This window comes from Pogoniulus pusillus, chromosome 20, assembly GCF_015220805.1.
Source record: "Pogoniulus pusillus isolate bPogPus1 chromosome 20, bPogPus1.pri, whole genome shotgun sequence".
NCBI classification, from domain to species: domain Eukaryota; kingdom Metazoa; phylum Chordata; class Aves; order Piciformes; family Lybiidae; genus Pogoniulus; species Pogoniulus pusillus.
In genome coordinates, this window is record NC_087283.1 from 15,309,276 (window position 1) to 15,331,705 (window position 22,430).

The following is a 22,430-nucleotide window of genomic DNA, read 5'->3' on the forward strand; positions in this document are numbered from 1 at the left end:
ATAGATCTCACTTTCTACCACAGCTCATTCCTGCTTTTTTTTGATACCAGGGATGCTCCACATCCAAGTGCAGACAACAGTTACCACTGCTCTTTCACAATATCAGCACCTCACACTTCTTCCAATGTCAAATAGCAATTTGCTTTGTAGATCTCTGTGGCATTTAAATTAAATAGTGTGTTTGCTCACAGCTATCCAAACTTCTCTGCCATCATCTGCAGAAAACTCTCACTTACTCGAGACCTGTTATAGCTGTACAACAGATGATCTGCCTCTGAAAACAAGATGTTATTATCCACTTCCAGGTTCTTAAGGTGCATCTGAATGGGAGTTTGCCACTTTCGGTTCTGATAATGAGGTTCAAATCAAAGCTGATCTAAAATTCATTTCTATGCACAAGGAAATTAGTATGCTGCAAGTAGTAACTCCAAAGTGAAATACACTTCTGCATAGAAAGGTACTTTTACTCTGTGACATGCAACTCTGAAGTAATACTGACCATCATCACCTAACAAAATCCATGTAAATTCTCATCACTAAAATGGCATTTTGCTTTTATTTAGATACATGAATATTTTAATAATGCTTAACTTATTATTTTTCAAGTTTCTTTTGAGGCAAGTGTCCTGTTTCCAGCAGTTCCATGAAATGCTACTCACACCTAATACAGGATATCTTAATCATGTTTTAATTTGTAGGCATGACAAAATCTCTTCTTTTTTGGAGTTTGTTTGTTTGGGTTTTTTTTGTGAGTTTGTTACCATAAGGTAAAGCCAGATATCTGTAAAACTTAAATCTATAGCTCCCCTAACAGACAAAAACTTCAGAAGGCTTAATAAAATTCACATGTGGCTTGTTATTGTAGCTGCACATCAAATGCAAAACTGAGGTATTGACTGGTTCTGCTCAGAATAGCAGCTGCTTTAACTCTTTATTAAAATAAAGCTGTTGATTTTTAAAGAGAGAAATTATAGATGATGCAGTTTACTACCAGTGACAAATGTGACTGCGTTTCAGTGTTTGAATCCTCTCTGCCTTATTCAAAATGCAGATTCCTTTATTGCTCTTCTGTAAGGTCCAGGACTTTGAATTGTCCTTTCTGCAGGTATGTCCTGGGCCTAGAAGACTCCCATCCTCAGTGTCTAACAGCCCAGTTCATATGCACATGAGAGTGAGATGTAACAGAAAAGCAGACAAGGCCTCAATACAAAATATCCTCTTACATCTCTGAATATATTTCTGTTCAAAATGGACTTTTTCCATGCTCAGAGTACAGGTTTATTTAAAAACTGTCCTGAAGAGATGTTCAACAACCCAAGCCTAAGAGAGATCCTACAGGTAATATTTGCATGCATCTTTTTAAATCTAGAGAGATGGAAAGAGCCATAGCACTCTGCAAACTGTCAGGAACCAGGGGGTGAAATTGATATAGATGGGAAAGATGAAACCAGGGGGGAAAACGTATTGGGGCAGGAAGAAAAATACACTTAGGCAAATTAGAGAAAGCAGTAATTATTTTACTGACCTTCTCATGGGTCTCAGTTTGCTCAGAACCTGCCTGGGTCGTTTTCCCAGGGAGAATGACAAACATGCAGCTGAAGGAACATGGAAGGGACCTGCTTCTGTGATAACTGTGCCTGAGAGTTGTCAAAACTGTGATTAAAGACCTGTGATGTTTCTATGGGGCCAGGTTTGTGGCGTTAGCTTCTTGGGTAAACTCCTGACTTTCTCCCTACTAATCTGATTTGCTTGGGGGAAAAAAAAAGAGTATTCAAATAGACCTGAGGAAAAAGTCATCTCTGCTACCAGTTACTGCTGGAAAAGGCTCATGCCTCTGCTGCACAGGAGCCCTCCCCGCTGGGCACTGCCAGCAAAGCCAGCAGAAACTGGGAAATCAGTACCTTATACTGCTCCCGCTGGAGCTGGGAGGGACATCTGCAGGCAACTCAAGTGACTTAGGAGCCGAATGCTCACTGAGTGGCAACGGGCTGTACCAAAAACCCATGAAATTGGATATTAATCAGTTAGGCACCTATGAGACTTTAGACCTACCTGCCTAAATGACTTGAGAAGAGCAGGACTTACAGGCTTTCAGCAACATTACCCTCCGGTCTCATTATGCCTGTGCATGTCTGCTCAACCAGCAGCTGGCTGGGCACGATGTCTTGGTGCAGGTATTCAGACCACAGCAAAAAAAATTAAATTAATGAATGTGAAAAAGGCAACCGATTTAACAAGATTCTCAACCCAAAAACAGAGAAGAAAGTCACATTATACAGCTTGGGAAAGTGTTTAACAGGTGGCCAGGCTATTAGAAAAGCATTGAATTCTGCATCCTTCCACACAAGAGTGGCCAGCCCCTGCTGCACAAACACACACCTCTCCTGCCCACCAGATACACCAAGGAGATGATACAAGCCGACAAGGAAACCAAGTTAGCAGAACAACTCAGAAAGTTCCCTGCCATTCTGTCTTCTTTCTTCTCAGGTTTAAAACATGATGTGATTCCAGGCTGTGGGCTCAGTTAAATTTCAGTTTATGTTTAAAACAAGCCTGCATGCAAAAATTAATGTACCACAAATTTCCTTTCTAATTTCTTTCCTTAATACCAAACTCTGAAGTCCTACACGTTTCACTTGACAAAGCCATTAATTCAGTAATTTCACATAATTAAATTGAGCAACACAGAGTATTTAAATTGGAGCTAAGTGAAATATACTAATGTGCAGCTCATGCTGTTAGAATTGTGCTGCACGCTATTCTGCTGCTGCTCATTTATTGATCTGGGATTGGCTGAAACGTGACACTGCGTAATAACGAATGCACTGGCTTCAACTGAATTAAAAATAAAATAAAGAAATAGATAAATCACAGAGGACAAGTACTGAATGGAACAAATTAATCCCTCTGAATGAGCCCTCAGCTGAGCAGTTCTGCACCCAGCTGAAATCAGTACCCAGGTTTATACTTTCCCTGGGATAACTAATTCTTGGCTAGAGATTTTCTGCTGTTTATCTCTGAAAAAAAGAAGTGAGCTGCACCAGTCCTCCAGCCTGGTGACCCTTTTAGCAGCAATAACACTTTTTCTCCTAACATCTTCCTGCATTCTCTCTTCTAGCCCTGTGTGGTAAACAAAGTGTGAAAAGATGTTCAAAAGAGTTAAAGCTGAAATTACTTTAAAGTCTTGTCTCCTCAGCCACTCCTCTCATTGGGCAGACCCTGGGAGTTGGAACAGGAGACAGCAGCGTGGTACATGGCATCGAGGAACTGGCAAAGCCCTCAGATCTACGGGAGGATGAAGTGTGGTTGAAAACAAAAGGACAGATAAAAATCTAAGTATGCATATTTGCTGGCATATTAGTAGTAAATGGGAAGAAATTAAGATGGAAAATAATCCAAATAGTGGAAATACTTCATGTAATTTTAAAAGCCCCTCCAGAACACAGTGGTGGTTTGTTGGTTTTGGTTTTTTCCTTTCCATCAGTGCTTTCTGCTTCTGAAGTTTTTTATGAACTACCTTAATTGGGCTCTTCCAGATACGCTGAAAGTTCCTCCACTTCTTCCTCAGCCTCAAAGGACACCTGTGAAAGGTGCAGCTTTGGACTGCTCATGATAACCCTCATCAGATACAGCTCATAATGACCTGCTCCCACTAATGAAAAAGGGAGGGCAGGGGGGAGATATTGTTGCTGTTGTAATTAAGCCTGTGAAGAGTTTAGTTGGAGAGAAATTAGATTTATTTACACGCTGCTCTGTTGCTGATGAAGCACCAGCTATTTGGGAGAACTTCTAATTAACCCTAATTTAGTTGATATGCTCTTTAGCAGCCCCATTCCCTGTGTACTTTGCACTAGGTAAAATGTAGTAATAATAATAGGAAAAGGTTCCATTTTAACAGGGCACATTTCTTTGTGGAGGCCCAGTCCCAGCTTTTTTCCTTAAATTATTGAATTTGCATTATAAGTTGCTGACAAGCAGAAATATGCACACTTGAGAACTTCATCCTACAAAACAGCTTTTTCAGCAGTCAAACACCACGACTCACACTGGCATGGCCAGCACACCCATAGCCTCATGTGTCTCTTCTCCCACAGCCCTACATCTGCCACAGGAGAAGGGCTTTGGGGTTCATTTTGGATATTTCCACTCAATTTGCAGCTATCACAGCTAGGAGTTTGTTTTTCAAGCACTTCCACTTCCTACATCCTCGTCCAACTATGCAGTCTGGCCACAATGTTCATTAGCCAGAAACGGTTTTAAAATATTTCATTACAGTATCGAGCTAAAAATCACTTAACTCTCATGATGTGTTTCCTCACTTAATAGTTCACTGATGGCTCCACCACACTCCCAGCGCCTGTGATACATCTGTGCCTTTCTCTGCAACTCAGAAAGACATTTACAGTGCAACAGGTTTACAACCTGAGTATTTAATTTAAAAAAGAAATCGCCTGTTTTTCTAAGCCATTTTGGAGGAAGAGCAACATGAGTTCTTATTTCAATTGCACACTATAAACACCAAGCATCACTGTTTGGGAGTCAAGGTGAAAAATGGAACATAATTTAATTCTGTTATGCAGAAGCAGCTATGCTTGCTTGTTACAACACAAACCCAGAGATGCAAAGAACATTTGCAGAAGTGATATTCCTTATGTCTTCAACTCTGCAGCTGTCTGCACACATTATATACAAAGGAAAAAAAAAAAAAAAAGAAGAAGGAAAAAATGTGGATTTCTGCAACATCCTGTCCAGACAATGTTTTACTAATCTGGCTGTTAGCTAACTTGTTCAAGATCTCAACTTGAAACTCATCTTGACTTAAGAAAAAAAGTACACATTTAAGGCACATTTTTTTTCCATAAGATTACAGACCAAATGCTGCTCTTGGTTATAGCTCACTAACCCTGCTGATTTTCCACATGCATCCTGGATGTTACTGGGAAATTTGGCAGTCGATGTATTTTGTTTCATGCAAACAAGGAAGAGAAACCAAATGATTCCTGGAATACTTCTCCTTCATTGAGCAGGCTGTCTGGGCATCTGGGCTTGTGTGCTAAGCACAAAGATCCTGGTTATGAAGCACTCTCAGAGTTTTAAGTTTTCTCAGTTTCTATATGGGACACACATTCTGCACAATGCAGAAATTACAAATTCACAACTTTTCTGCAAGTATAACCTACCTGATTCATTCAACAATGCAAAACTGAAGTCCCTACTGTCGCTGAATAAGGCCAGTCTAGATTCACCTTTGTTCAGTTTGTCAACATCACTCAGAAGAAACTTCCATTTCAGAACACTGTCTTCAAAACTGCCCAGTGTTAAATAACTTTGAGACTTTTAAATGAACTTCATATAAGGAAAAAGGCAAAGACCTTTCTGTTGCAACAGTTCTATCTTTGATGAGTCACCAGGAAGGGCTTCATGTAGCCCTTTTGGGAGAAAGCTAATTCAAGTTTGAGTTACACATTTCTTTTAACAAAAGCCAGTAAGTGAAATGAAGTAAAGATGGAAATAGTCTGTCAAAATGATGTATTTCTGAAATGTGGAAACATCTGATTTAAGTCTTCAGATAAGAAACGGTTCTCTAGTTTTCTTTCTGTGGATGGAAACAGCCACTATGTCCGTTTGTGATCACTTATGTGACAAAATCAGGGCACAGGAATTTAGTGTAATTTAATTTAAACCATCTATAGACAACATCCAAACTAAATAATACCAATAACTGCAAGTCTACACTGTGCCCAGCTCCAAGGGCTCCAAGCCCCCTCTCAATTAAGTAAGACTCAGGGAAAACCATTGCTCCTCCTCTCAAGGACATGGATGCCACGCTCCGCTTCCCCACTTCATTTGGGGGCTGCAAGTGAGCAAGTAGCACAAAGCCACTATCTTTCACTCACTTATCTCTTCCAAATGCCCTCTTCTGCTGAAGATTCACACAACAGATGAAATTTCAATGCACACAGATAGAGCAACAAGCCTGAATTTCAGATCATTGTTGGAGGATCTTTTTCTGCCAGGCTGCTTCAAGTCAGCCCCACCTTGCCAGGGACACACAGAGGCCCATGACCAGCATGTGTCTTCCCACTGTATTCCTCTTAAATTGAAAATTCCCTCTAGCTTTGCTTCAAAGAATAGCTAGAGCACTGAAACTTAGACACACACTACCATGCCTCACCATGCCAGTGGTATTCTTTATCCAAGCAGGATTGTTTCCAACCAAGAGGGAAAAAATTGCCTACAGGGTCCCTCCATTTCACGCTAGCAAATAACTTGCTTCAGAAATACTGCAGAGGGGAAAGTGTAGGATGAATTGGGATGTGAAATCCCACAACCTCACTGAAAGGAAAAGCACTGTTAGACACCTGAGTTTTCCTTTTGGAGTTTTGATGAGTTTACTAAGGTGTAACAGCAGAGTCACTAACTAGCATGCTCAAGTTTAAGAAAAAGCCTGTTTTCTTTAGTTATAATGATGACATCATTTCACAGCTCTCAAGCACCTTCTGGGTTTGAAACACAGAAGTTGTAGATCAGTTTATTTGTAAAACATGCTTCCTGCTACAGGAGCCTGGAATGTGAGAAGTAAGCCTTTCCCCAAACATCATGCCTACAAGTTCCAATTCAGGAACAAAGGTCTGAACTTCCCATATCTAGAAAATTACATCAGGAAAATATATTGCATAGATTCACTTCAAATGTGTCAAAGGTTCTAACGAGAGTGGTTAATTTCAGCCATATTACCATGCTGCTGCTTAAATATCACTTAGTGGAAGGAGTTTCTCTCTGTCAGTCACAAGCTGCCAGCTTAGCCTGAAGGAAATGCCAAGCTAAGACATGTATGTCTACATCCAGAGCAATGTTTACTTTTTTTTTCTTTTTTCTTTTTTTTTTTTGCTAATTGATTTACCCCTTGTGAAGGAGAACAGGAGGCTTCCCTTCTTCTCCCCTTACCCCCATGCTCCAGCTTCATTACAACCCCAGCTCTGTTGCCAAAATGAGATATTGCCTCATTTTTGGTACCGTGCCCTTGAAGGCATCTTATTAGAAAAGACCATTTCTTAATTAACATTTTTGATCTTTAATCTATCACACATCCCTTTAATCCCATACGGAGGAGCTTTTGGCCCACTTCCGCGGCGTGGCGGTGGGAGGCAATAGGCTGGCAATTTGTGCTGAGGGCTCTCTCCCAGTTGGGCTCCAGTGCGGCCAGCTGCAGGGCTGGCTATGCTCTCACTGGTCAGCAGCAGACATTCGCACTTATTACTTTATTGCATTTAATAAAGACTTTAGAGAGCCACCACTCAGTATTAAAGACAACAGGCAGAACGGCAAGCTCCTGGATAAGATCAGACTTCGGCAGGTGGCTATTGAGCTCTTAAAATAACCAGCAAAACTCTAAGTGGATCACCAACATGTGAAGTGTTAAGAAAAGTACAATGTTAAGTCCCTTACATCATTTTACTTGCAAATAATTACAGCAATTACAATGTGCTAACTGGCAATTAACATTACAGGCTTCACAACTCACCAGACTTTTTTAAAACACGCTGTGGCCCTATGTAAATTGTCTCTTTGGTACTTCTGATTTGGTGGCTGTATGAGCTAATGGCTACACATTAGCTCAGCAGATCTCGGAACAGAATTGTCCACGTGCCAGATAATTTAATTAGAGGCTTGATCTTGTCAGAGCTTTATGCAACACAGACAGTGTTTCCAAGCAAAGTGTGCAGGGTTTTGCCTTTCTCTTTACTGCTTTGTGACTGTCTAATAATTTCTACTAACAAACGCCAGAGCCATCCAAGGGAGAAAGGAGGCATGGCTAGTAAAACATGCAGATGGGCAGGCACTTCAGTACCAAGCGTGATGAATTCCAAACTATGTAGAGCAAGACACACTGAGCACCTCTTCCATGCACACCCCAATCTATTGCCAGGCCTCTGCACACATCTATTAAATCTTCATCAGACTGTTACACAGCCCCAGTATAGACAAAGGTCACTTGTCTCCAAGTGAGAGCCATAGGGTATCTCAAATCTCATTATAAATGGTCCCATTTAACAGTTTTCTCATTTGAATTTACACACAACAAATACAAATTAAGAGATGAGCTCAGTTTATTTTGACAACGATATTGTAATTCCAGACCAAAAAAAAGACTACTTTAAACACTAAATGACAGAAATGCAAATGTATCTTCTATTGTGAGAATTTTTAGGCTAGATTGTATTACTGAAATCCTTTTCCCCCCCTCCCTTTCATTACTATTTGGCCTTAATTTTTCTTTTCTAACACACTGTTATGTTACTGTAACCATACTTGCACTCTTGGTCTACAAGAAGCTTAATGATTCAAGACAATTCAACCAAAAATATGTCAGTAATCATTACAGAAACTTTTACAAGTCAGGTCAATGTTGACTAAGACCCACTAGAGGTCCCTTCCAACCCAAATGATTTTAGTTTCCTGTACTGAATAAGCAAAGATTATTTGGACAAAGCATTATAAATTTCATGCAGTTCTTCACTGCAGTTTCATATCAACATTCTTACTCAGCTCAGGGGGGGGAAAAAACCAGTGGAGCTTGTTTATTCCATTTGCTTTCCTTCTTTTACAACCTTGTTTATAAAAGCACTCTCATGACTGGCACAATTTGTTTTGTCCTCAAGAAGAATGATTACTGGGGATCCACCACTCTGTCATTAGTTTTTATTGATTTTTTCTTGTTTAAGCAACAGGCCAATGTAATTTATTCTGTTACTCTTGGTTTACATTTATTCAGGCTGGGAGCTTTGAGCTACCAGTTACAACAGCTACGTGTAAACTAGGCAAAGGAGAACAGAAGTTTCTGTGAACAACAGAGAAATTGTTCGACAGGAGACCTTCCCTCAACACTTCAGCTGTCTGGTATCACAAAGGTAAAGCCCATTGCAATCACTTGCTGCAGTGCCATGGTCTCCACTTCCCTCTCTCCTACTAGCCAAAGCAAAACTGCAGAAACAGCTCAAAGCAAGATGAGTTGGCAAATGCCCATCGGTACTGAAGTCACAGCCCTTTGGGAAGGTCAACCTGCTACATGCCGCATGCTGCAGAGACAAAGCAGTGCAGACATGGGGAACAAGGAAGACTTTCTATTAGGTTGAGAGATTTAATTAGCTTTTGTTAAGTGCTCTCAGATCCTATATTAAAATATTTACTGAAATAAACTCCAGAAAGTACAATTTGCCTGAAGTCTGCTTCTGTCCTCAGATCTGCAGGAGATAAGCAAATCCAGAGTGTGGTAGAATTGGATAAATTAGAGATGAGAAGGATTTACCAGGTGATCTTATCCATCCCTCTGCTAATGTAAGACCATTCCTGCAGCGTATTTTCAAGCGTTTTGTCCAGCCTGGTTTGAAAATGACTGAAATTATGGGAGATAATATCAGAGTCTATTAGATTCCACTAGTGGGAAATGTTTCCTGATATTCAGCCTAGCATCTCCTTTGCTTTACTTTAGCCCATTACTGCTAGTTATGCCCCTGAAGGCTATTGTAAACAACAGATATAATTTTCATCTAAAAACACAGAAAATTATCATCTAATCACAGCCCTTCACTTGAGCAGCAAGAGAGGACAAGACAGCATCACTGGAAAGAGACATAGGAAGGGAGAGATGACTGTGAAGAATATGGGGAGGTGCTGTACTACGCCTTGCTCCTCTCCAGTACCTGCTCCAGCAAAAAGTGTCTGTCACTGGGATGTTGATACTCATGGGAGAGCTGAACACAAGCAAAGGACAGACAACCAGGCAGGCTGCACATATCTGAGGGTCCTCTTATAAAGGTGAATGACTTCAGCCAGTGCCAGGAAATCAAACACAGTGCTACAGTCTCCCAGTAGATAAAGAACCAACAGACACACCTTTCAGCAAAAAGCAGATTTGTCATAGGGAAAAACAACACTGCTGGCAAGATGGGGGCATGACCCTAGAAAGACTCACTCCTGTATGCAAGAATCCATGCCAATGGTGTACTTGTATTTCTGGCAAGATATCCCTGCCAGGAGATCTTATGCGAACAACCCTCAACTCACAGCAACCCTGTGCCAGCAGATAGACCAAGCTCAAAAGACTTGGGATCAGGTTAATCTGATGACCCCAGAGATGCTCCTAGATTTGACCAAAATATTATAGCTCATCACCAGTCCCAATGCACTGCAGCATCCCAGTGCATGCAGATCCATGGCCTCTCCCCAGCATGGCCAGGAAAGGGCTGTGACCCCACAGCCTGCAGAAATCTCCCTCTTTACAGATGATGCTTGTAGCAATTTAGAGGGGTTGGCTTTAGCTACCGTGAAACTCAGCAACGTCCACGCCATACACCATGCTTGCTCAGCTTCTCCTAAGCAGTCTGGCTTTCCAGCAGATGCTGTCTTTAAAAACCCTGGGAATGGGCAGGTGATGGGGTAGGAAGAGCACTCAATAGCTCACTTTGAAATGAGGTTTTCTTTCCTCACCTCTTTTACCATGGAAATTAATTCTCCTCCTCTATGCTATTGCTGTAATTTTCCCAATTAACATTTGTAATAGTAAGTATTTTCTAGGAAATGCCCTAATACACAGGTGTGTGCTTCTAATTTAAATACTGACACCCATGCTGTGTTCACATCTGAAGATCGCTCCTTCTTGCCAGAGATTCCCTCCCCAAACAAGAGGGGAACACCTATGGCGCTGCACCACCAGAGACCCCTCGGCAGATTGGTGGGGCAGCTGTTTCCATGACAGATGCATGCATCGGCGCTGCGCTGCGCCACACACCGCAAGCACTCTCTGATTCTATGCTTCTGCTTTCCCTGAAGGTGCTAGAACCATGGAATGTCACTCAGACACTGGAGACACCCACAGAAGCCTTGGCACTCCAGCCAACGGCCTCCTCTGCCAGCACTACGTTGCCCTTCCTGGCATCCCAGGAGCAGAGCCTTGCTCCCAAGGAGCCCTCATGCTTACAGGTGCAGAGGTATGCTGTGAGCTCCTACAAACAAGAGTGATCTTGGAAAGTTTTATAATTAGTTGTATTGTTTCTATTTATAATATATTGGCTCCAAAAATCTTACCTCTGTCTTGGATGTTCACCCACCACTAGATTATCTGACTACCATGTACTTTCTATCACTTCATTTTCTGTCCAAGAAAGTACTGCTGAAAGTACTTTCCTCAAAAGAAAAAAGGAAAAAAAAAAAGGAAAAAATCACACACACAAAAGAAATCACAGATAAATTAATGTTTATAAAGGAAAGACTTAAGTTAAAGAAATAGATTTTGTAATTAGGACAGAAGATTTTTTTTTTCTCTTGTGAAAGGACACACTATTTTATGTTGTAAAAACCCTTACATTACTATGGAAAATAAAAGTTCAGCTTAAAAAAAAATTAGGAAAGCAGTATCCAAAGCAACAACCCTTACTACTTTTGTTTCTAATTTGCATTTATTTGGGTTTTCACTACTTCCAAAGCAGATATTTAAAATTTTGAGAACTTGTGGACTACACCAACTGGGCTGTACACTGGAGGTCAATGCAGAAACCAGGATGTTTGTTTTAAAACCAGCATAAGCATGCCAGCCAGTTGAGATCAAACACTTGATAGTACACTGGAAAAACACTCAGCTAAGAAAGTTATCAAAGTCTTTGATGCTCTTCACTAAGTTCAAAGGTTTACTACTTTGGAAATCCTTATGCATGGTAATTAGAGTCTCACATTGATTTACTAATGAAATCAGCTTTTAGAAGATGGCTGAGCTTGTAAAGGCACTCAGGATAGGTAATTCCAGAATACTTACAAGATAACCAGCTTCTAATGCCCACTGCCTTGTGACCAACCTTTTCAGTGCTCTGCAGCAGGCAATGCAGAATTACATGGTGCTCGAGACAGGGCAGGTTCAGTGTTCTGCCGTTTAGAAGTTAAATGAGACAAAACATGCTACATGTAGAAATGGAGAAGAAGAGCTTAGTGTTTATGGGAGGGCAGTCTCGTTCATCTGCACCTTCTTGACTTACTACTGACACAGCCCATGCCCAGCAGGTCATGCTCCCACAGCGGCACTATGACAACAGCCACAGGAACATGAGCAGAGATCAGGGACAGCCTTGAGTACTATGAGACCACAGCAGATAAGGTCCTGCACAGATGATGGCTTTGGACAGTAGGTAGTGAACTATGCTGTGATGTGCAGGCCCAGGGTGCTGGAGGAAGGACAACTAACTTTGGCTAAAACTGGCCTTAGAAAAATTGAAAAGATGAGGATACTTGCAGGGGGAAGCCTGTTTTCTTTGTAAGACCCCAGCTTTCTCAGTCATTTTTCTCCTCTGGTAGCCAAAATTAAACCCAGCACTACAAGATGGATAGAGGACAAAGGAAACCCTCGATACCTGGAGAGCAGAAAGCAGCAGCATCAGGATCAGAAGATCAACAGTGGGGGAGAGCACAGGTAACAACCAGGAGCGAACAGGCAGGAGAGTCCCAAGGAGCATAAAAAGCATTAAAAACACTGTGGCATGGGCTCCAGTAGCTCTAAAGAAAAATAAGTCTCCAAACTGTGTCAAGACATTCCTCCTCTGCAGACTGCAAGTGAAAATTGTGATTCATGCAGCTGGGAGACGCCATGCAAAGTGGAAGAGAGGAGAAATAGAGTGACCACAGGGTGGTTTTCTTCTGTTTTGTGGTTCATTTCTCAAAAGCTTGTTTCCTCTTTTCCTCCTTAGAGGAAGTAAATGTTAAAAGGAATTGCAGAAGGCAATTAAAAATCTAAAATCATGTACTGTATACAACAAGCACACAGTAGAACTCTTAATGGAAAAACATCAGTGTTTGTGTCCTAAAGTGCTGTGGTGTTTTTCTCATACTGCATTTTATTAACCTTACACAGGTGCTCATCTGCTGCAGTGAGCTTGCGGGCCAGGACAGGAAATCTGGAGCTGATGGGGAAAAGGGGGTAAACCAACCTGTAATTTACTTTCCTGGCTTCTGGAATTTTGTAATTGAATTATACTAATGTTGTGTGGTAATGAATGGTTGGGCACTGGCATTGGAGAGGCTCTTCCAGTCTCAAATACTGCAAATGTCCATGTTCTACAAACACATGTGCACAGTGACATACCCAGCACCATTTGTTCCCAGCTGCATACAACAAAAGTATACCTTCTATTATTTCAAAAGCAGACAAAAAAAATTAGGTCTGCAGGCTTCTAAGGAGAAGATAGAATCTGCTCTGTTTGCCCCAGACAATTCAGCCAAGATTCCCTGGGGCCTCACAGTCAGGCTAATGAGAAACTCCCCAGCAACCCCCATGTAAAATGCCTTAAATTCTCTATATATTTAGTAAGACTTTTTACTTCTTTAAAATGTCCCTTGCTGCTCCTCAAGATAATACTCTTGTGATGTATTACAACAGCAATGCAGCATTGTCTGGCTGGCCCCTTGCTTTGCAAATAGTGAATTTTATTTTCCTCTTGGCTTTGAAGCCGCCAAAAACCCTGTTGCAAAAGCCCGGGCTGATGCTTGCCTGCCTGCCCCCAAGCCTTCCCCCAGCACCCCTGCCCAGCACACCCTCTCTGACACTTTCAGGGTGAGATGGATAGGCTTCAAGAGCTACATGAGCTGCATGTGCTGCTACGAGGGAAAAGCAGGGGGAAGGAGTATTCAGCTGCACTCTTCCTCTGGGACACAAAATGTCTCTGCCTCTTACACAGTAAAACACTACTGACCTGCTATTTAACAGCAAGCACAGTCTTCAGATTAAGAGAGAACAGGAAAAGCTTTTTTTCTTCCTTTTACATTAAGGAAAAAAATGTTTACAAGATCTGAAGAGGAAGGAAATTCACTATATGCCCATTGTTACACAGGGCTGGTGGCCATCCCAATTATTCACGCTGATGCAGGGGCAGCCCCTACCTTCTTACACATTTTCCTGATTCTCTAGGTTAAGTTGTGCTCATGAAAAAAACAGAGCACCATGAAACTACTTCTAGTTGTATTTAGACTGTTTGAATAAATTCCTGCAAAGCATTTCACCTTCACAGGTTTTGCCTTCAAGGAGCAGTTAAGCCTGAGCAGCCAGAAACTTGCACACATACTCTACCATAGGAAAAAGGATGGTGGCCTGTGCTAAGCCATCACTGAACAGACCCAGTCGAGCACAGGATTTCTGCCGCCAGTGTGTCTATTTCCAAGAGCTGCACTGAGCAGCTCCGGCGAGCAGCCCCTCACCCAGTGCCAGGGATGCACAAACCACACACCTTGAGCAGCAGAGAAGCCCACAATGAGACGCAGAGCTTGGGCCGTGACTCGCCCTGCACCAACAAACTTTTACACGTGACCTAAGGCCAGCTAGGTGTCATAGCTACCTGGACACTCCCATCACTGCAGGCTCAATTCAGACTCAGTAAAAAATTCCAGCATAGCTTCTGCTGGTCTGGTGGAGGGAAGAAGATGTAGCATAACTGCAGCTATACAGATATTTTGCTAGTAGAAGACAAAAAAAGTGGAAATGTTCTGCCTGCTCTTGCTCTCCCTATGCACCACACCACCCTGAGACCACTGTGGCCCTGGCCCACAGCAGCTGCACAGAGCACCAACAAGATTTTTCAGAAGTTGCTTTTTATGTGGCGCTCGCACACACACAGAGATGTACAAACACATACAGGAGAAGAAGGGAGAGAAATATGTTAATTTGAAACATCTGGCCAATGTTTCAGAGTTAACAAGTCCTGGGTCTGGCCTTTTGGGTCTTTTTCTGTGGGGGAGGGAAAGGGTGTCAAGGAAGCAGAGGCATTTTGTCATTTTGGGCCAGGGAAGGAAGGGGCATGAAACTAGAAGTCGAAGCATGTTTTTTCACCCTTTACTGAACTTCAGCATCACACTACCGGAGCTAATGCAAACAGGAAGATCATAAAAGAACATAATGAAAGTCTCGCACACTGGGACTGAGAGACTGGTTTCAGTTACTGAATATAGCTTTGGAGACGCACCACACAAGAGCCAGTGACTCCATACAGCCCTACCACCACGTGCTAGGGCTTTTTAAGCTTTTTCTATGAAGTTCCTCAGTCATATTGCAGTGTGCAGCCTCTGTCCCACGCGCTGTGCTCCTTCTCGATAGGATACTGTATTGCTTCTTGATACACATACCAGATTGACATCTGTAGCTACTAAATGTATTAAGAGGAAAATCCCCCAATTGGCACACATTTCCCTTAAGCTGCTGTAAATCACACATACAATACATTTTCTCCCACATCCGATGTCTTGAACGAGAGCTGTAATTATGGGAGTAAATAAAGAAAAATAGAGGAGACTCGGCTAATTTGGGGAAAGCCTTTCACAGGCTGTCTTTTACTTACAGCATAGCCACCAATCCAGAAATCCCAAATTAACTCCCACTCTGCACAGAAATTATTCTTGCTCTCGTTGCTGCTGTTTTGAACCTCAGCCTGTGTTAAATTTAATACAATTCAAGACTCGTGGTAGATAACACCGGTAACTCCACTCCGCTGCTGTTTGAGACGAAGGTCAAGCAAGAGAGCCAGCGAGAGCTCTTTTCATGCGCCGTTAGCTCCAGGCACAAAGGGGCCTTCGACATCGCAGCTGGGGGTTTGCAGCAGCAGCAGCAGCAATATCTGCTATCAAAGACTAGTGAAAACACAAACCCTTCAAAACAGCCGTGGCGCCCAGAGAAGAGGCACCCAGCACAACCCAGAGTGCAGTTGGTACAAAGTGAAATGCCACAAAGTGCCACACAAAGGCAGTTTGTGCCTTCATGAACAGCTAGATGCTGACTTCAGAAAGAAAAGTCTCCTGTGAGCCAGTTTCCCCAGGACCCTTATATGCCCCATGCTAACCAGGAATGCAGCACCATTGTTAATTTTCATATTACTGTTCAGTTTCTGAGATGTTTTTACATTGCTGCTGAGTTTCTGAGAGAATGCCATTGCACAGTCCCGGACGAAGACAGCACAGAAATAGACTCATTGGCTTCAAAGGCAAAAATATTCTGAGAATTTCATAAATCTTAAAGACATAATAGACAGTAAAGCATCTTTGCACAGGGCACAAACAATGACTGAGATGTGGTTAGTTACTGTAAACACAATCTAACCTGACATCCTCACATTCGTGTTATCCATACATATTACACAGCTACAGACAAACCTGCTTTATCTTGTTCAGTTTCTTGAGCCTCTTTTTAATCAAATTATCAATGTAACACAAATGAATAAGCCCCAGACACATGTTATTGCTATCAAGCAGACCGAAAACTGGTTCAAATGTTAAAGCTTTCTACCATGGCATTGTACCACTTTTATTCTCCAGCCCTGACAGTACTTTCCAATTTCCTCCGAGAGGAAAAATACACACATTCCAGTTGAGACCAAGGTTTAAAATTCCTATTAAAGCAGCTTTTATGTAATTAGATTGGAATGAACGTGCAACAGTGCCCATTGCAGAGAACTTCAAAGTGGTTATACTGGAGAAATCACAACCCGTTTCAGTATGCCCACAAGAAGAAAGAATGGCTCTCCGGAGGATAAGAGTATATTAGTCTCTGTATGTAATAGATTTTATTGACCATATGGAACTGATATAAAAATTGTGTTGCAGTGGGTAGTCTTGGATTTGAGACAGGAATGTGACATACAAAATACAGTTCCTGTAAAAAGCCTGGCAGCTTTCTGGCAGTTTTTGCAATCAGAAGAACCTAAAATATTTACCTGATTGAGTCACCGATGAGTCCCAGGTCAAAGCAAAATCTGAAGATTCCCCCTCTTCAACTGAAAAAGAACAAAACCAACCTGTGATTAATAAAATGAACCCACTGCAAAGCAAAGCCTAGAAAACTAGATCCACTATGAGACAGGGCATTAGAATAAAATTCTGCATTAGAATAAAATTTCTGAAAAAAATAATGTACTGATTTCTATAAAATAATTCATAAGGTAGAAATCTAGTAAAGAGATTTCGCCTATGTTTCAACCTAAAGATGGGATTTGTGTTTGCAGTTTACTCCTGAACAGGTAACAGTCACTTCATATAAAATTCTAACAGAGGTTTAAGTATCACCAGCTGCCAGGTATTCATATTTGAAATTTTGTACATTCAAAACAATCTGCCAAACCTGCAACTGTAACATAGAGGTCGTTCTTGAAATGCATGCTGTAACAGATCACAATAAAGAACTATCCAGTGAAGGGGAAATCACCAGACTTTTGTAAGCTTAACATCCTACTGTATCAGGCACATTCAGAACAGAGTGAGATCTTTTTTCAGAATGCAGAATTAAAAAATGCCATTACAATGTGTAACCATGTTCTGTAATATGGTAGACATAAATAACCGCATTTAAGGCTTGCTGATGTGAAAGCTGTCAGAGCCAGGTGCTTAGTGCTTGCAAATGACTTCTCCATGACCTTCTGCCTGTTAAGAATTGTAAAATGTCATTTGATTCTTACATTCTATGCAATAACTAAGAGATCAACTGACAACAAGCAGGGCAAAGAAGAGCCTGATCCTGCTGGTACTGGAATCAGTGGCAGTTTTACTGATGTCAGACCAGGCATTTGAAAGTGGTTAACTGCAGAAATTCTTTTTAATTGTAGGAGCTGATGATCTTCACCTGCCTACTCCGTCAATACAAGAGTGAACAAATTTAAATCACAGGCCTGTTTCCTGATGAAAAGTGTTTACTCTGTGCACTGAATGACCTCTAAATCTTTTATCTAAATTGTATTTGATTCAGATACAAATTCTGCATAATTCTGCAACTGAAATACAAACCATATTGCAAGGCCACAAGCACAGCTCCTATTGACCAGATGGGACCAGTAAGCCCAGGCCCTGGAACCTGTTCCATTGATTCCTTCTGCTGAGTATGTTCATTTTCATCACACAGTTCTTTGGCTTATGCTTTCCTCGTCTTTTTTTTTTTTTTTTTTCCAATTTAGTAGGGAATTCTGGGACCATATAAGCTTATTTATCTGGTTGATGTCAGTGGTGAAATCATGTGGCATTAGGAACAGAGAAGAGATTTTATATAGGCAGTACCTTGACCAATTTTGATTTTAAATTCAGACCATCAAAAGATGCATACTCCACAGAGGGGCACAGCTCTGGTGCTGTTAATCTGCAAGTTTACTGATGGGGGGGACACAGAATTTGGCCACTTCTTTCAAAAAAAAAAACTGTACTTGAGACATGGGTCTATTTTTATCCAAAAAGTCTGTGTTAGCATAAAGGCCACATCATGTAATATTAAATTCCAGAATGACAGAGAAGAACAGGATACAAAGCTACAAGCTAGTGAAGCCGTTATCAGTGCTGTTCCGTGACAGCAGCAGAGCAGGCTTAGCTCATGCCTGCTCTCTCTTAGGGGCTCATCTACCATCTACTGTTCTGTCAACCACCATCTTGTTCCCTTCTTGACTGATCTTTTAATAGACAAACTCTGGACACAGTCACCCTAAATACAATTTCACTCTTACACAAACCTACCTCTTGTTTTAACAAGAAAGTGCACTTACATTTGGGAGGTTTCTGCTCCCAAACTAAATAAGCTAAGTTGTACCTTACTCAAAATGGACACATGGAATGTTTTTGGTTTATTTCATTATTGATTGTTTTTTGGTTGTCTTGCCTGGACACTCTTCTGTATTGCTGCTTTTATGCTGAGGAGGTTTTATGTCTTTATAATTTATCTTGGAAAGAGAGGTGAAAAAAACTAAAAATCAGTCTGCTAAAAATACATAAAGGCAACAAATTCAGTTCTAGCCAAGCAGAAGTATATAGGATCAGCACTGGTCATCAGCAATTTTAGCAACACACTGCCTTTCATGTTGGTTAAACACCGGAGACTGCTCTAGTCCTTGAGCTGCTGTAGGGCAGCTGGCTCCAGCACGTAACAAAACCATGTTTTTTGGAATCCCTTAAATGAGGGCAAAGGTTTGAGCCAGCCTCTGTTGGCATTAATTTGCTTTGCTCCCTAATGACTGAAAAGGGGACAGAGGATATATATGTGAAGATGGCAGCATTTAAATTCACTTTGTATTATTACAGGCATGGTTTCAGGTTCTCCCTCTCTATTTGCACAGACCCACCACATAGCTGACAGTGCTGTACCTCCATGTAAGGAGGGGGGCAAGTGGGATGGAACCTCTTGAGCTTAGACACAGACACATCTCCCTGCAGCTTCTGCTCACACCACTATTCTTCCTTTTCTTTTTAAAGCAAACACCATCTTTCATAGGCTCAACCATAAGAAAAAGTAACAGCTGAGCCTACTCCCAGAGGTATTGCTGTATTGGACCAACGTTTCTCTTGGGCAGCAGGACAGCACATCAGATGTTCACTCCAACAGAGAGCACAAGGCAGGGACACTGCCAGGGGGAGCCAGGACCCCATACTGCTTGCTGCAGTGCTGGTGGAGACTGCAGGCAGGACATGACCACAGGGCAAGGCCAGGCACTCAGGATCAGCATTAGATGGTTTTATTGAGTAGCACAGTTGGAACCACAGAAGTTCCTATGTAATTATATTCTTATCCTTGCCTCTATCTCTCCATCTGAACAATCATTAACTTTACTTGCTTTGGGAAAGCACATTTTTACCTCTTCAATAATACAGAGATGATACAGCAAGAAGATTGAAGTTCAGTCCTGCTCTGGTCCACGTGCCATTGACAAAATGGCAGTCAAGATGCACCACACAGAACCAAGTGCCAAATTCACTACACAGTTGATTAGGAAAAAAAATATGTAGGCAAGAACACTTTCAAAGTCAAGTCCTAAGCCCTGCTATCACTACTCACAGCGCTACAACTCTATTTTTAAAACATTAACTATTTTTTCCCTTCTCTTTTGTAATGGTCCATAGTATTTGCTGGCACACAGAGATAAAATACCAAAAATACAAAATGGAGATGCTCTTTCAGCTTCAGGGTGATCATTATGAAACAGTTATAGGAAATTTGCCCAAGAGCAAGCCTGCTGCAACAGTCATGCCTTTAGTGAAATCTGGGGGCATCCATGAAATGGAAAACCTTCAGGAAGTGTGGGTTGAACTGAAAAGAGTCTTGGGCTGGCAGTGTAGAAAGTGTTGTTAGTGAACTCAAAAGACTGCTAACTTTGTGCACTGTCCACCCATGGCCTGGTGCAAATAGGACATCACTAGCAACAGGACGCAGGTTTGCTTCCACTGCCTGTTCTGCCCCAGCATAGAAGGCTTCACTGATGTCATGCCTGGAAAAGACCTCTGTTCTGCTCCAACTGACTGTAGGACCTGAATGCAAGAGCCAGAACAAAGACAAGGCCAATGGGAGAAGGAACTGCATGCAATGGTAACATCACTGTACAGCACTCACACACCCCAAATATTTGCATTTTGCCTGCTCATCTCAGATGTTCTCCAAGGATGCTTGTTTAATTGCTAAGTCACAAGTGCTGCAGGCTCAAAGATTTCAGCTCTTTGTGCTCAGAGAAACTTCTGAAAGGATTCAGCATCCATTCCCCTAAGAATGAGAACATCTATTTATGGGGCTACCATTACCTGAACTCCATTCACAGTCACAGTGCTTATTTAACACTTTATCACTCCCAGGAAAGAAGTTAACCTTATCAAAGTAAGACTCTTCTGAACTAAATGTTGATTTCTAGATGCAATCAAGCTTTACAAGAGAGCAACAGCCCCTCAGTAATTCAGACAGCATGTGTATGCTCCCTTATCCCATTACACAGGCTTCAAGCACCACAAGGACCAGTTTAACACTTTCCATAACATAAAAACTCCACAGCATGCTAACTAAAATGTCAGGAACTATGACAGTTTGAGAAACTGCTGAGAAACATGTTCCTTTATAAGCAAGTCCCCCAGCTGATGTGGGAGAAGCTTCCTGAATCAGGGCTGTTGTCAAGAGCTGCATTCAGGACAGGAGCCACTCCTTCACCTGCAAGCGACCTTTGAAAACACTATGTACAGAATAGTTTGGATACAGAATAGTTTGGGCGCAGAAAATGCTGTTGGCACTTTTTATTTCAGAGGATTTTGTGAGATTTTGTTGGTGACAGAATGCTCTCAGATAAACCTGGAGAAATGTCAGCAATGCCTGTGTATTAGCTGTAATGTATGTGTCAAGATTCACAGCTTTCCCTCTAGAGAAATACTCTAGCACCAAGCCACATTGTAAGCCAGTCACACAATAATCACATATTTTCCCTGTCCTAGCTGTAGGTACTTGCAAGCAAGAGCTCTGTGATCTTCTGTAATCTTCAGGCTTCCTTGTTGCCCTTTAGACACACATCTCTCCGTGCTGCCCTACCCAGCCTTTACTCCATCCCTGCCATCACATGAAATTACATGCTCCTGAATCAGCATAGGACACAGAATAGCCCCGTTTGAGCACCATTCATCCACCGTGACTCAACATCCCACAGCACTCGCAGCCTGGGGTTTGATACAGTGCTCCTAATCCTGCAAAATGCAGAGCAGCTTCCATTTCCACCAAGCTAAAGAGACCTGAGGATGCTCACAACTTTGTGGACTGAAGATTGTAAATTAGCTAGTTTCCAGCTGCTTAGCATGACAGGAGCACAAAGGGTGTTAATAACCTTTACACTTTAAATAGCCTCCTATTTTACACACACATATAGAGTCTGTCTTTTGGAGAGGTGTGGACAGGCTTCCTCCTCAAACTGACAAGAGAAAATACCTCTGCTCTCACTCAGCCTACTGCCCAGGGAAGTTCAGTCCTGCATGACACTGGGAGCTGCTGTCAAAACGGGCAGTGGAATGGGGCGGGGGGAGTTGGAAATGGCTAGTCTAAGCAGAAGACAGCTAGCCCCTTCTGTTCAGGCCACCTCCCAGCTGGGCATAAGGCTTTCCCTCTCTCTTGCTTAGATTTTCTGTTACATTCTGTGCTTCACAGTATCGGTGAGACAGAAGCCTACAAAACACGCAAACCAGCAGAGGAGCAGCGAAGGAAGGCAGTGGTATGGAAAAAAAATCCATGTTTGTTTTTAAAATAAAGTGCTGCTGGGGCAGAGCTGCAGTTGCTCTACAGGGTGTAGGGCCAACCATAAGCCAGGGCACGCTGCCCAAGAGGAACCAGGCTGCCCCTCTTTGTCAGCAGCCTGGGGCTTCCTCCTGCCAGTGTGCAGAGGGAAACCTTCACATCCAGCAGGAACAGTAAGTTTTGTGGGGCTTTGCCAATGCACTGAGAATACATGCCTCTGAGTGTATCCCAATGCATTTACTGTACACAGCAGCTAAAAGGAAAGGGACACCCCCATGACCCCTCCACACCAACATTTGGGGGGGCAGATAGGTACCCAGTGGAAGCAGACAGGTGTATTTAACTTCAGCCATTTCAGCTCATTTACTCCCTTCAGAAAAATCAACTTTGCAAGAGGATTCCT

At 42.1% G+C, this 22,430-nt stretch overlaps 1 protein-coding gene across 3 annotated transcripts in view; it reads right to left on the bottom strand.

The window, feature by feature from the left end:
• Positions 1–22,430, bottom strand: part of ZNF423 (zinc finger protein 423) — a 233,952-nt gene that overhangs the window by 175,659 nt on the left and 35,863 nt on the right. For all 3 annotated transcript variants that reach the window (XM_064160340.1, XM_064160339.1, XM_064160342.1), the window contains exon 2: positions 16,740–16,799. In XM_064160340.1, coding sequence (XP_064016410.1) covers positions 16,740–16,799 — 60 coding nt within the window. The remainder of the gene's footprint in view (positions 1–16,739; positions 16,800–22,430) is intronic.